The sequence below is a fragment of the Sinocyclocheilus anshuiensis genome, unplaced genomic scaffold (assembly GCF_001515605.1).
Source record: "Sinocyclocheilus anshuiensis isolate Anshui unplaced genomic scaffold, SAMN03320099.WGS_v1.1 scaffold454, whole genome shotgun sequence".
Taxonomy (NCBI): Eukaryota; Metazoa; Chordata; class Actinopteri; order Cypriniformes; family Cyprinidae; genus Sinocyclocheilus; species Sinocyclocheilus anshuiensis.
This window is the reverse complement of record NW_015548217.1, coordinates 911117-923504: the sequence shown is the minus strand read 5'-3', so window position 1 is coordinate 923504 and position 12388 is coordinate 911117. Positions and strand designations below refer to the sequence as shown.

The following is a 12388-nucleotide window of genomic DNA, read 5'->3' as shown; positions in this document are numbered from 1 at the left end:
AAATTAACTTTTGATTTCATTTTTTATTTAATTTGTTTTATTTTTAAGTAATGATTAATTTTGCATTAAGTTTTTTATTTGTTTGATTTTATTCTTTAAATATTGTGTTTAATATTGGATTTTAAGTCAATGTTGGCAATGTCTAAAATTGTATTAAGACACAATTTTGGTCCTGTAACAGGATTGCAAAACTTGTAAACCTCATTTATAACAATATAGACAATAAAACTGCTCAAAAAAATGTTTTCCTAACATTTCCTGAAGGTTTCGCTGACAATTTTTGCTTTGTTTTTAAGCAATGTCTCTTAATTGTAGAGTTAATGTTTGTTAATTGTTCAAATTGTGACACCCAGGTAAGTATAACATCAATTGAACCTTTGTACATCACTTTTTATTTAATTTTATTTTGCTTTTAAATAATGTGTTTACTTTGGAAATTTGAAGTTTAAGTTTTTATTTTTAAATAATGTGTTTAATTTTGAAATTTGAAGTTTAAGTTTTTTATTTTTAAATAATTTAATATAAATGTAACATTTTAATATTACATTTTAATTTGTTAGTAGTAGCCTCATTTAGACCTTTCCACATCACTTTCGATTTTATGTATTTTTTTTTAAATAATGTTTCATTTTGAACTTCTGAGTTAATGTTTGCAGTTGTATTTAGACTATTCTGTCCCAAATTAACAGGGTTGCAAGAATTACAAACCCCATATATAATGAATAGACAATAAAGCTGCTCTCTCTCTCTCTCTCTCTCTGTCAATTCAGTTCAATTCAATTCAAAAATTGCTTTATTGGCATGACTGTAAATTATACAATATTGCCAAAGCTTAGTATACATGTACAAAAAGATACAAAATAATAATAATAATAATAATCTCTCTGTCTCTCTGTGTGTGTCTCTCTCTCTCTCTATCTCTATCTCTCTCTGTGTCTCTCTCTCTCTCTATCTCTATCTCTCTCTCTCCCACAAACATCTGTCATCAGGAGCTGCTATGAAGCATTCACATGAACCGTCTGTGTGATAAACTGGACAAATTCGTGTTTGGTTTTGTTCCACAGTCTGTGTGTGCACAGTGCAAGGCCCAAGGCCAGAGGAAACAACAAACACATCTGCTTTCTACCCTCTCCCTCTCCCTCTCTCTCTCTCCCGCGGGTGCCAGGCTCAGGCTGGTACACCGCACAGCTCTTGAGATTTACAATCTGTGTTTGCGCTCACCTTCTCATGTTTGCAGACCATTCACTGAGGAGATCTACCAGCGGAGGAGCCAGCGCTGCAAGCACAAGTAAAGACGCTCAGATTCCTGATCCTCTGGGATGGGAAACTGTGGATGGAGATGATTTCAGATGTAAACGCCTGCAGACTATGTCTGATTAATCTGTATAATATACTGATGGTATAAAGAGAGTTAAAGAGCACAGCTGCAAATTGCACATTGATGTTTAACACTTTTACCGCAATATTGAATGCAAACTGTGAATGCAATGACAATCTTCAGCTGTAGCAATCCAATATCCAGTATTGGTAATCTGTAGTTTGCTCACATATCATAACCATAAAAGATGTGATTGTTTTTATTTCCTCGATCCATTCCTAATGCACGTCTAGGCTGAAATCAGCTGTTTTAGGGTCCATTTGATTCATGTGAGTGTACTTTGCTTTTGCATGTTTTTCTTTCCAAAGGTAAAATAAATGGACACATCCAGTTCTTTCACTATGTACACACTCTTCTTCCTTTTCTTCCTACTCTAATGGTACAGATCAGGTCAGATGAACCCCTTAGACGCCATATATTTACTTGAAGTCCCCCTGAGAAATTAAGCTAATATTCAACAACGCATTTGCATCTTTATGGCTCTCTGATATTGGTTAATGGTCAAATGACATGCAATTAAATTAATAAAATATTTAATCTTTTATTAGTGTCTTTCATTTTATTATTATTATAACTCAAATTTTAAAAAGAGTACCAATACATTACTGTTTTACTATTTATTAAAACAATTGTACTATAAAATAAAAAAATGATAAAAAATATATATTATATTTTATAATAACATTCCCAAATGCACATTAAACGTCAGAATGAGAGTCCAAACAGCTGATAAAAACATCACAATAATCCACAAGTAATCCACAGCACTCCAGTCCATCAGTTAACATCTGGAGAAGACGAAAGCTGAAACAAATCCAGCATTAAGATGATTTTAACTAAAATACAAGTCCATAATCCATAATAACGCTTCCTCCAGTGAAAAAGTGGTCTGAATCAGGAGAGAAATCTGCACAGATCAAGCACCGTTTAAACAGCTCTAAACAAATCTGTGGCTGGATTTTGATGTGAGAGACAACAGCAGATGCACTTTTTCACCGGAGGAAGCGTTATTATGGATTTTAGTTAAAAACATCTTAATGCTGGATTTGTTTCAGCGTTTGTCTTCTCCAGATGTTAACTGATGGACTGGAGTGCTGTGGATTACTGTGATGTTTTTATCAGCTGTTTGGACTCTCATTCTGACGGCACCCATTCACTTGCAGTGAGCAAGTGATGCAATGCTACATTTCTCCAAATCTGATGAAGAAACAAACTCATTTACATCTCAGATGACCTGAGGGTGAGGACAGTGTCAGCACATTTTCATTTTTGGGTGAACGATTCCTTTAAAGCATTAACAGACCATGTTATCCGCTCAAATCTTGACCCCTTGACCCGGCAAACAGTCCGCTGTTAAGAACAGTCTCTCAATGATTTTGGATTCTGCTGCGTCCGTAAAGGATCCCATGAGCGTCTGATATTTGATGTCATCAGCATGATAACACAATCAATCCTGAACCTTGGGCAGCGGCTCGGACATCATATCTCTGCTTGACAATCTCTTGAAGAATATATTACACGTTACATAATACGACCTCCAGAACAGACTGTTTTCAAAACAAAGTAATCACTCCATTGATTTGCACACTGTGCCAATAATTCGTTTTATTAATTTCTTGTTATAGAAAATGGAAAAAGAGATCAGTATCTAACCAAAATACATCCATTCGCATGTAATAATATTTACTGTTGTTATTATGGGGTTCCCTGCCAGAGCCGCTCGGTTGTTGTCTTGACTGGGACTGAGGAGTAGAAATGCATCAGTCTTCTGCTTCGTTTCATCTTTAATTTATGCCGTAATCACTTTTTCTCTTCCTCTGTTCCAGTTCTGTTTAGTTTGTGTACTGATAATATTTGACCTCTGAGGCGTCCTCATTCAGCTCAGAAGAGTGTGTGGATTCAGTATAGCAAAACAATTATATTTTACCCGAGTTGTGTTCAAATTAGTTAAAATGACCGGACACTGCAAGTGAAAACCACATTCTATCTATTGCATTGTCTTCGCTGGCGTCACATAAAAAGAAACGTACAGCAAAACCGCTGCAGAATCACAATAGGATTAGTTATTTTTAAAATGAATCGGTCAAAACGATTCACAGACACCCAGTTTGAAACATTTTAGTGAACAATTCACTGATCATATCAAAACCTTCATTCATATCTCACTCTCTGTAATAAACTGAATACTGCTCATATGTGTTGTGTAATGTACCCAAACAGAAGTACTTCTCTGCATACTTTTGAGTATTTATTTCAGAAATCATTCATTTGAAAAGTGTGAACTGAATGCAATGTTGCATTTTAGACGCTTACTTGCATGTTATTTGTAATGAAACAAAAATGCATTACATTTTACATTTAAATTAAATGCAATTTAATTGAACTTAAGAATGCTTTTTTGCCCACGTAAATAGTATTTATTTCAGAAATCATTCATTTGAAAAGTGTGAACTGAATGCAATGTTGCATTTTAGACGCTTACTTGCATGTTATTTGTAATGAAACGAAAATGCATTACATTTTACATTTAAATTAAATGCAATTTAATTGAACTTAAGAATGCTTTTTTACCCACGTAAATAGGACTTAAGTACATATTTATATGTAATTTCATAATTACTTCTATTTTCTTTGTAATATAATTGCTGAATGCTGTGACGAGCTTTTTTGGTAAACTAAAATATACTTTTATGTCATGTATATAAATGTAATAATTTAAGGCATGACAAAAAAAATGTAAAACGTTAAGTAAAACTTTTAATTTGGTGTTGTTACAAAGTGCACTTTATATAGTAAAGTGATGAATATAATATAGCACTAAATATAGTCATGAAAGTGTCTCGCTTTAAGTGCACTTATATGTTTATTTAATCCACGCAGTTTTTAAAAATAGAATTTTAAGATTTGAATTATACCGCAAGCACCATTTTTCACAAGGGTGTCAGATTTTTCATTCATATAACACTTTTTATAATACATTTTATTTAAATCAAAGAAATGTATGTGTTACAAAAACAGGATTGTTTATATCTGCCGTATTCTGTCTCCTATCATCCTGGTCTTTGAGACTTCCTTGCACTCTTTCTTTTTCCTTGCATTCATCTCTCTCCTCTAATAAACTCTTATGGATTGAATAACCTGACAGCTGACATACATACACCTCTCAGGGTCATTATAAATGTCAGGGATGAAGGTTTGATTATGCAGGACTGTGGGTTTAATTGCAGGGCTCGTATTCATTTAATTAGTCATTAGCCTTGTTCAGACCTTAAGAGCACTTAACAACTCAAATTCCTGGAAGGAGCCATTTAAAACTCAACTACAATGTATTTGCTAAGAGCATTAACTCTCAAACACTTGACCTATTTATGTCTATTACAATGTGTATGGAGTATGATTTGATTTTTCTTATATAACAGTACTCAGAAATAATGTGCATCAAGTACAGTGACTTCCAAGATGAAGCGTGTTAGACTTATACTATTTATTTGACAGGCTTATTTTGTTTATTTATTGTTATATATACACAGTACATATTCTTCTGCTCACCAAAATGACCGTAAAAAATGTGAAATATTACAATTTAAAATAAAAATTTTCTATGTGAATACATTATGGAATTTAATTGATTTCTGTGACCAAAGCTGTATTTTCAGCATCATTACTCCAGTCTTCAGTGTGTCACATGATCTTCAGAAATCATTCTAATATACTGATTTGCTGCTCGGTTTATTGTATATATATGTATATATATATAGTTATACTTTTGTGTTTAATGGAAGGAAAAGACGTCGCTGAACTGGTTTGGATGACATATGCGTGAGTAAATGATTGCAATTTTCATTCTTGAGTGAATGATCCTGTTAAGAGGGGTTCAGATAATGGTCTGGCTCTCAAAAAAGCTCATGCAATCTACAGAAAGATCTTGAACTCATTCATTCATGCATGAATCTGAAAGACGGCATACCTAAAGCCTCTCTGATGGGAATGAGAAATAAAATGAGAAATGCTTGTGATGCTGGCGGAGATGAGCTGTGCCTCTCCATGGCCTTTTGGACACATCGTTTGAATGTCAAGCTGTACACTCTAAAAAATGCTGGGTTGTTTCAACCCAACTTTGGGTCAAATATGGACTAACCCAACCGTTGGGTTAAATTTTTACATTCAATTTTTAACCCAAAAGTTGGGTTAGTCCATATTTGACCCAAAGTTGGGTTGAAACAACCCAGCATTTTTTAGAGTGTAGAAATACAGTCAAAGTTCTCTCTGGTTGTAAAGGTCCTTGTCACTCAGAATGTGTGTGTGAGGGTCTGATTTGCACAGCTCCTGCATTCGTTTTCTTTGCTTTCCACCTGCATTAATTTTCTATAATTACGGTTCTGAGTCAAAAATTCCTCTTTGTGAGTTAGCACTCACTTAACTCACTGATTCAGCATCTTGGAAACAGCACACACCTCCGTTTTGGGGTGACTCTCCCTTTAAGGCTCTTTGAAACAGCTTTTCGGCTGATATGTGGAACTATAATGCTGTCACAATCTGGAACTTTAATTAAAACCTCAGAACGTCTGTCAGCCAATCAGAATGAAGCATTCTAGAGCGCATCGCTGTGATGAACTCTTCTCTAGAGAGACTGCAGCAGAACCACTGAACCATGCACTCTAAAAAATGCTGGGTTAAATATAACCCAGTGCTGGGTAAAATAGGGACAAACCCTGCAATTGGGTTGTTTTGACCCAGCGGTTGGGTTACTACACTCTAAAAAATGCTGGGTTAAATACAACCCAGTGCTGGGTAAAATAGGGACAAACCCAGCAATTGGGTTGTTTTGGCCCAGCGGTTGGGTTACTACCCAGAAGATTGGGTTAAACATTTAACCCAACCGCTGGGTCAAAACAGCCCAATTGCTGGGTTTGTCCCTATTTTACCCAGCACTGGGTTATATTTAACCCAGCATTTTTTAGAGTGTAGCGAACGGACTCCTGTGTTTTTATTGACCTGTTACTCACACATCCAGGAGCTGTTAAACACTAACGACTAATGTTGCGAACGATGCTTCTCTTTCCGTTCCCACGTTTGCGGTCACGAATAATCATTAACAAACCAGAACTGCGTAGCCTACATTATTAACGCATACATTAAGTAATGCTGTTTAGGACAGACTGTTGCATTTAATGCTAACAAACAGCTACCAGAACTGTACTGCAAAAACTGTTTTGTTACAAGTATTCCTATCTTTCGATGAATTAATATACAGGCCTAATGTTAATAAACAACCTATCTGAGCTATTAAGTCTCAGCTGTCACTGTGAAATGTAGTGATAAATAACTGGTACGATGGAAGAAAAATAAATTCCCATAAGATAGGCTTCCCCGGTAATGTGGTCAATAAAAACACAGACAGCTACGGTGTTACGCATACAAACACTAAAAGCCTACTATATCTGAGTATACTGACGTGACCTAAATTACTGAAACATGTGACCCTGGAGCACAAAAGCAGTCTTAAGTCGCTGGGGTATATTTGTAGCAATAGCCAACAATACATTGTATGGGTCAAATGATCCATTTTTCTTTTATGCCAAAAATCATTAGGATATTAAGTAAAGATCATGTTCCATGAAGATATTTTGTAAATGTCCCACCGTAAATATATCAAAACGTATTTTTTGATTAGTAATATGCATTGCTTTAAACTTCAATTGGACAACTTTAAAGATGATTTTCTCAATATTTAGATTTTTTTGCACCCTCAGATTCCAGATTTTCAAATAGTTGTATCTCAGCCAAATATTGCCCTATCCTAACAAACCATACATCAATGGAAAGCTTATTTATTCAGTTTTCAGATGACGTATAAATCTCAATTTAAAAAAAAATCGACCATTATGACTGGTTTTGTGCTCCAGGGTCACAAATATTATAAACACTCCAATGTATACATAACCGAGCAATAAAAAAGAAATATGCAATTCTTTGAACTAATCAATTATCAGGTGTAACCGTGCAAACATGCTTAAAGCGCGTTTTGCAGAAGAATTACATTTAGTTTTTACAAATAATGTACAGTAGGGAATTCGACACACGACGTGAAAGTACTTTTCCTCTCAGTACGCTTTCCTGGTATTAGCTGCACCCAAAAGCGCTCATCCACACGAACTGACGCGTCAGTCTCTCCACACCTGACGCGCTCGGAGGAGGAGCGCAGGCGCGTTTAAATAGCCGCTCCAAGCCGCTCAAAGCTTCAGAGAGCCTCAGCGCGCTTAGAATCAACCAGCTATTCTTCACCAGACCCGCTCACACACAGAAACATGATTAAGAAAATGAGTCCCTCGGAGAACGAGTTTGACATCCCGGCGAAAAACTGCTACAGGATGGTCATTCTCGGATCCACCAAAGTTGGCAAGACGGCGATAGTGTCTCGCTTCTTGAACGGACGCTTCGAGGAGCAGTACACGCCGACCATAGAGGACTTCCACAGGAAACTCTACAACATTAAAGGAGATGTATACCAGCTGGACATTTTGGATACTTCAGGGAACCATCCGTTCCCAGCTATGAGGAGGCTATCCATTCTCACAGGTAAATACCGAGCCCGCGTTAGAAAATGCGTCTTTAATAGTACGCCAAACATAAACTCGTGCTACTGATACGCACTTTCATGAGATCAAGCTGAAATATCAGACCAGTTTTGACTAAGCAGTAGACTGCATCTCTAACCTCTCCCTTTATTCTTTTGGCCACAGGTGATGTTTTCATCCTGGTTTTCAGTCTGGACAACCGCGAGTCGTTTCATGAGGTCCAGCGGCTCAAGCAGCAGATCTACGAGACCAAGTCCTGCCTTAAAAACAAGACCAAAGAGAACGTGGACGTCCCCCTGGTCATCTGCGGGAACAAGGGCGATCGCGAGTTTTACCGTGAAGTTCAGCGCGAGGAGATCGAGCAGCTGATCGCTGGCGACGAGCAGTGCGCCTACTTCGAGATCTCCGCCAAGAGGAACACCAACGTGGACCAGATGTTCCAGAGACTCTTTACCCTCGCCAAACTGCCCAACGAGATGAGCCCGGACCTCCATCGCAAGGTGTCCGTGCAGTACTGCGACATTCTGCACAAGAAGTCCCTCCGAAACAAGAAGATCAAGGACGGCGACGCGTACGGCATCGTTGCGCCTTTTGCGCGCCGTCCGAGCGTGCATAGTGACTTGATGTACATCAAAGAGAAGGCGATAGGAGGCGCACAGGCGAAGGACAAAGAGAGATGCGTTATCAGCTAAAACCGAGGCGCTTCCAGCGCTGCTGCGGTCATTCTTATGGGATGCAGCCGTCTCGCTGCAGTCTCTTGGCAGAGGGAGTTGTGCCTGTTGCGGTGACTCCGGATCGATCGCGTTCGCACCGGCGGTAGAAGTCATCGGCTTGAGCGCTCAGCTCGCGACGTGTAATGCTCGCGAGATCTCCTGTACAGAACACCGACTCTGTTCAGTTCAGTCCGAGCGCTCTTTGATGTGGCTTATCAACTCCATGCTTCAAATGTGCTTTCTTAGAACATTTGCCTTGTTGAGTGCTGAGGGGAGAACGGGGAGTTGGGTTGCAATGTCAGCTGTTTACATTTTTTGGTTAGATTCGATCACAGTGAAATCAACTTGAATGTTTTATTGCAATGTGAACACTTTTTTTTTACTGTCAATGAATGTATATTTATTCTTCTATGTCGATGTTGAATTTGACACATGGAAAACAGAAATAAAATCATTTTTCAAGAATGCGCACGTTTCCTCGTTACTTTTCAGCGAATTGGACGACATTTCTTTATTTTCCCACACACCTAACGCAGCCAAATACATAAGCTTAAAAACTGCAGAATGACTAGGATGCTCAAACTATTGTGGTTTGTATGCGTGCACACCTGACGCATCCTTGATCTATTATGGCTTGGAATGAGGCGTGAGCAAATTACAAAAAAATATGGTTTCATATTATCCGAAAGCTTGTTTCAGATATAAGGAGGCTCAAACTACTCTCATTGTACACACTTGATACCAATAAAACACAGCTGGTAATTTATGTGTTCTCTGAGCACATTAAAAATGCTTTCATGATCTATCTGAAAGTTTATAAACATTCCAGGTATATTCCTTAAAACTGCAGAATAATCAGAAAATACCTTACAGAATTCTCAAACTGTTGTCTTTCATTAACAGCAAAGTAAAAACTGCCCATCACTCATCAATTATATCTTGGAATGAGGAAGTATCGTCTCTGAACACATTAAAGCACGATTTCATCCAAGCATGCAGCTAAAGCTAATCTTTTCTGAAAACTGCAGAATAATATCAAAATACCTTCTGGGAAGCTCAAACTATTGTCTTTTGTTGTGTACACACTTGGCGCCAAGCAAAAACAGCTTGTCATTCATCTGCTGCGGCTTGGAATGAGACCTGAATATTGTTTCTAAACATTAACAAAAAATTACAAAAATTGATTTCATCCAAACTTGCAGATCTTGTGTATAAATATTCCAAATATATGCTTTAAAACTGGTGTAATGTGAAAATATCTTCTAGGATTCTCAAATTGTTGTCATTTGTATGTTGGGTCAATAAACACTTGACTCCAAGAAAACTGAGTAATCTATTATGGCTTGGAATAAGGCCTCAATATTGTCTCTAAAAACATGGTTATACCAAAGCGAAAGCTTGCTGCTAAATCTCATTTTAAATATTCCAGATACAACCTATAAACTGCCCAATAATGTGAAAATACCTTCTAGGATTCTCAGACTATTGTCTGTTATTGGGTACAAAAAAAATGTAATTGACTAATGTATGCTTGGAATGATGTATGCCACATTTTCTCTGAACTTCATTTTACGCAGCTAAAGCTCATCTTGAGTAGAAATATTCCAGATATATGCTTGAAAACCTCAGTAATCTGAAAATACCTTCTTGGATGCTCAAACTATTGTCTATTGTTGTGTGCACACACTTGATGCAACAAAAAAAAAACACTGCTAGTAATTAGTAATCTTATGGATTGAAATAAGTCCCCATAATGAGCACATTAAAATCTGCATCTAAATATCCTAGATATAGCCTTTAAAACTACAGAATAACCTGAAAATACCTCCTAGGGTGCTTCAAAACGGCGTTTTGTTGACTTGATTGTCATTTCTCTAATTTATTATGGCTTCAGTAAGACCCTAATATAGTTTCAGGTCACCCAAGCACATTAAATATGATTTTACACTGAAATGCAAGTAAAAACCTGTATTAAAGAAGTGATTTAATTTAATGCACAACTATGACAAAGGTGAAGTATACAGAATCCAGTCACTAATAACAAGCACACAATCTTTCAAATGCTATTCCAAGAGTAAAAACGAAATATATATATATATATACAAATAATAAAAAATAGAGCAATAGTATAAATATAAGAGTCGCATCAGTGAGTCAGTGTCGCCTCTAGCGGTGGGTCAGTTAGTTACACACCCCAGCATGGACAAGCTGAAGCTGTGTTGGTTTTTGAATGGTTTCTGGATGTCAAACATGCACAGGCTCTTGTATTTCTGCAGAAGCTGGTTCTTGGTCCGGACCTGCTCTCTGAGCGTGCGCAGTTCTGCTGCCGAGCCTCCTGGATCTTCGTCTTCAGTTTGTTCAGCTCCTGGTGGACGTCGGGGCTGTCTTTGTCCACGCTGGTGACTCTTCATCCTGGAAAAGTCTACGGAGAACAGTGAAACAAAGAAACTAATAAATAAATAAAACATTTATAAAAAATAATAAATAAATCATAAAAGTTGATTGAAATAAATAATACAATAACTCATTCTTAACGATTCTGCTCTAATATCTAGTTTATTCTTGCTATTATTGACCTCAAACTGAGACGCTCAGCACATGACGGATTGTAAGAAAAAGCAAACATTCATAAAAGTACGCATGACATTTTCACACAGCCTCCATTGTGTGTCCAGACAGCATTTTGGGGTCTTGAAAGAAACCACCACTGCTCATTATTTAATCATGATAATGTTTGGGTTGTTGTTATTGGCTGATTTATGTCTTGGTCATCTGCTGAAGTTGAGATGCGTCCAACATAACACAAGAACTTCCCAAAACCTTCCAGGAAAACTAAGAACTATGGCATGTGTTGATAGATGTGTATTTTTGTCCTCTGTTAACCCATCATCACCCTCTGGCCTTTTGCTCTGAATAATTGATCAAGGCCTGAACTGCATTCCTAGATTTGGAGATATTTGCTTTGGCATTCCTAAAATATTGATTTTCTTAATCGGTGTCCCAGATATGAATGCTATGAAAAAGTTAATCGTACACCAGGTTTTGTCTGTTTGTGCACATATTCTTATGGTAGATCTGTGACTGTATGTTTGCCATTATATTCTCATAAATGGACTGTACAGAGTAAATCGCAGAGTAAACATTTTTTATATTTATATATATGCTAAATGAAAATACCTAATTAAAAAAAGCAGCGTCTAATGCTTAGTTTGGACAAACAGACACACAATAAATGATTGTTTTGTAAGAAACTTTGTAAGAAAGAAGTCTTTAAATTCTGTTTGCAGGCTTTGTTTATTGTCTTGCTTTCATTTTATATCATGCTCAACTAATAAAAAATGACAAACATGTTATTCTTTACTTTGTTACGTAAGTTAGACAAGTCTGTTTTGCTCTATAAAGCAGATATTTGTTCATGGAGGCATTCAGTCATGTTCATAACGAACTAACTGAATTTGCGGTCAAATGAAAACAAATTTCAGTTGTAGTGATTAGTGTAAACATGATATAAATAGTTTCATTTTAGTCTCAGGAGTGTTTGCATCACACAGAATGCCTAGCTGTTATTGTAACGGGAATTACAAGTGATTGCTGTTGTTTAGCTGCTATAATAAGGAATTCCAGGTATAGATGCTTTAATAATAATAATAACTTGATTTTATATGGTGCATTTAAAAGTTGCTGTTTATAACACAGGCAAAACACACACACGCGCACAT

The 12388-nt window shown here is 36.9% G+C and overlaps 2 protein-coding genes across 2 annotated transcripts in view; both read left to right on the top strand.

The window, feature by feature from the left end:
- pemt (phosphatidylethanolamine N-methyltransferase) overlaps positions 1–1583 on the top strand; it is a 58714-nt gene extending 57131 nt beyond the window's left edge. The window contains exon 5 of the mRNA XM_016440837.1: positions 1238–1583. Within this exon, the coding sequence (XP_016296323.1) occupies positions 1238–1292 (55 nt within the window). The 3' untranslated portion in view covers positions 1293–1583. The remainder of the gene's footprint in view (positions 1–1237) is intronic.
- A 5997-nt stretch (positions 1584–7580) lies between these two features.
- On the top strand, positions 7581–9134 carry rasd1 (RAS, dexamethasone-induced 1). Its single transcript, XM_016440796.1, has 2 exons — positions 7581–7957; positions 8122–9134. The coding sequence occupies exons 1-2, from the start codon at positions 7687–7689 to the stop codon at positions 8646–8648; spliced, it is 798 nt and encodes a 265-aa protein (XP_016296282.1). The 5' UTR covers positions 7581–7686; the 3' UTR covers positions 8649–9134.
- The last annotated feature ends 3254 nt before the right edge of the window (positions 9135–12388 follow it).

Excerpts from the sequence above, each read along its gene's own strand:
- rasd1 (XM_016440796.1), top strand. The coding sequence starts at position 7,687 with ATGATTAAGAAAATGAGTCCCTCGGAGAACGAGTTTGACATCCCGGCG. Across the intron at positions 7,958-8,121 it reads GAGGCTATCCATTCTCACAG|GTGATGTTTTCATCCTGGTT; the intron begins GTAAATACCGAG and ends TTTTGGCCACAG.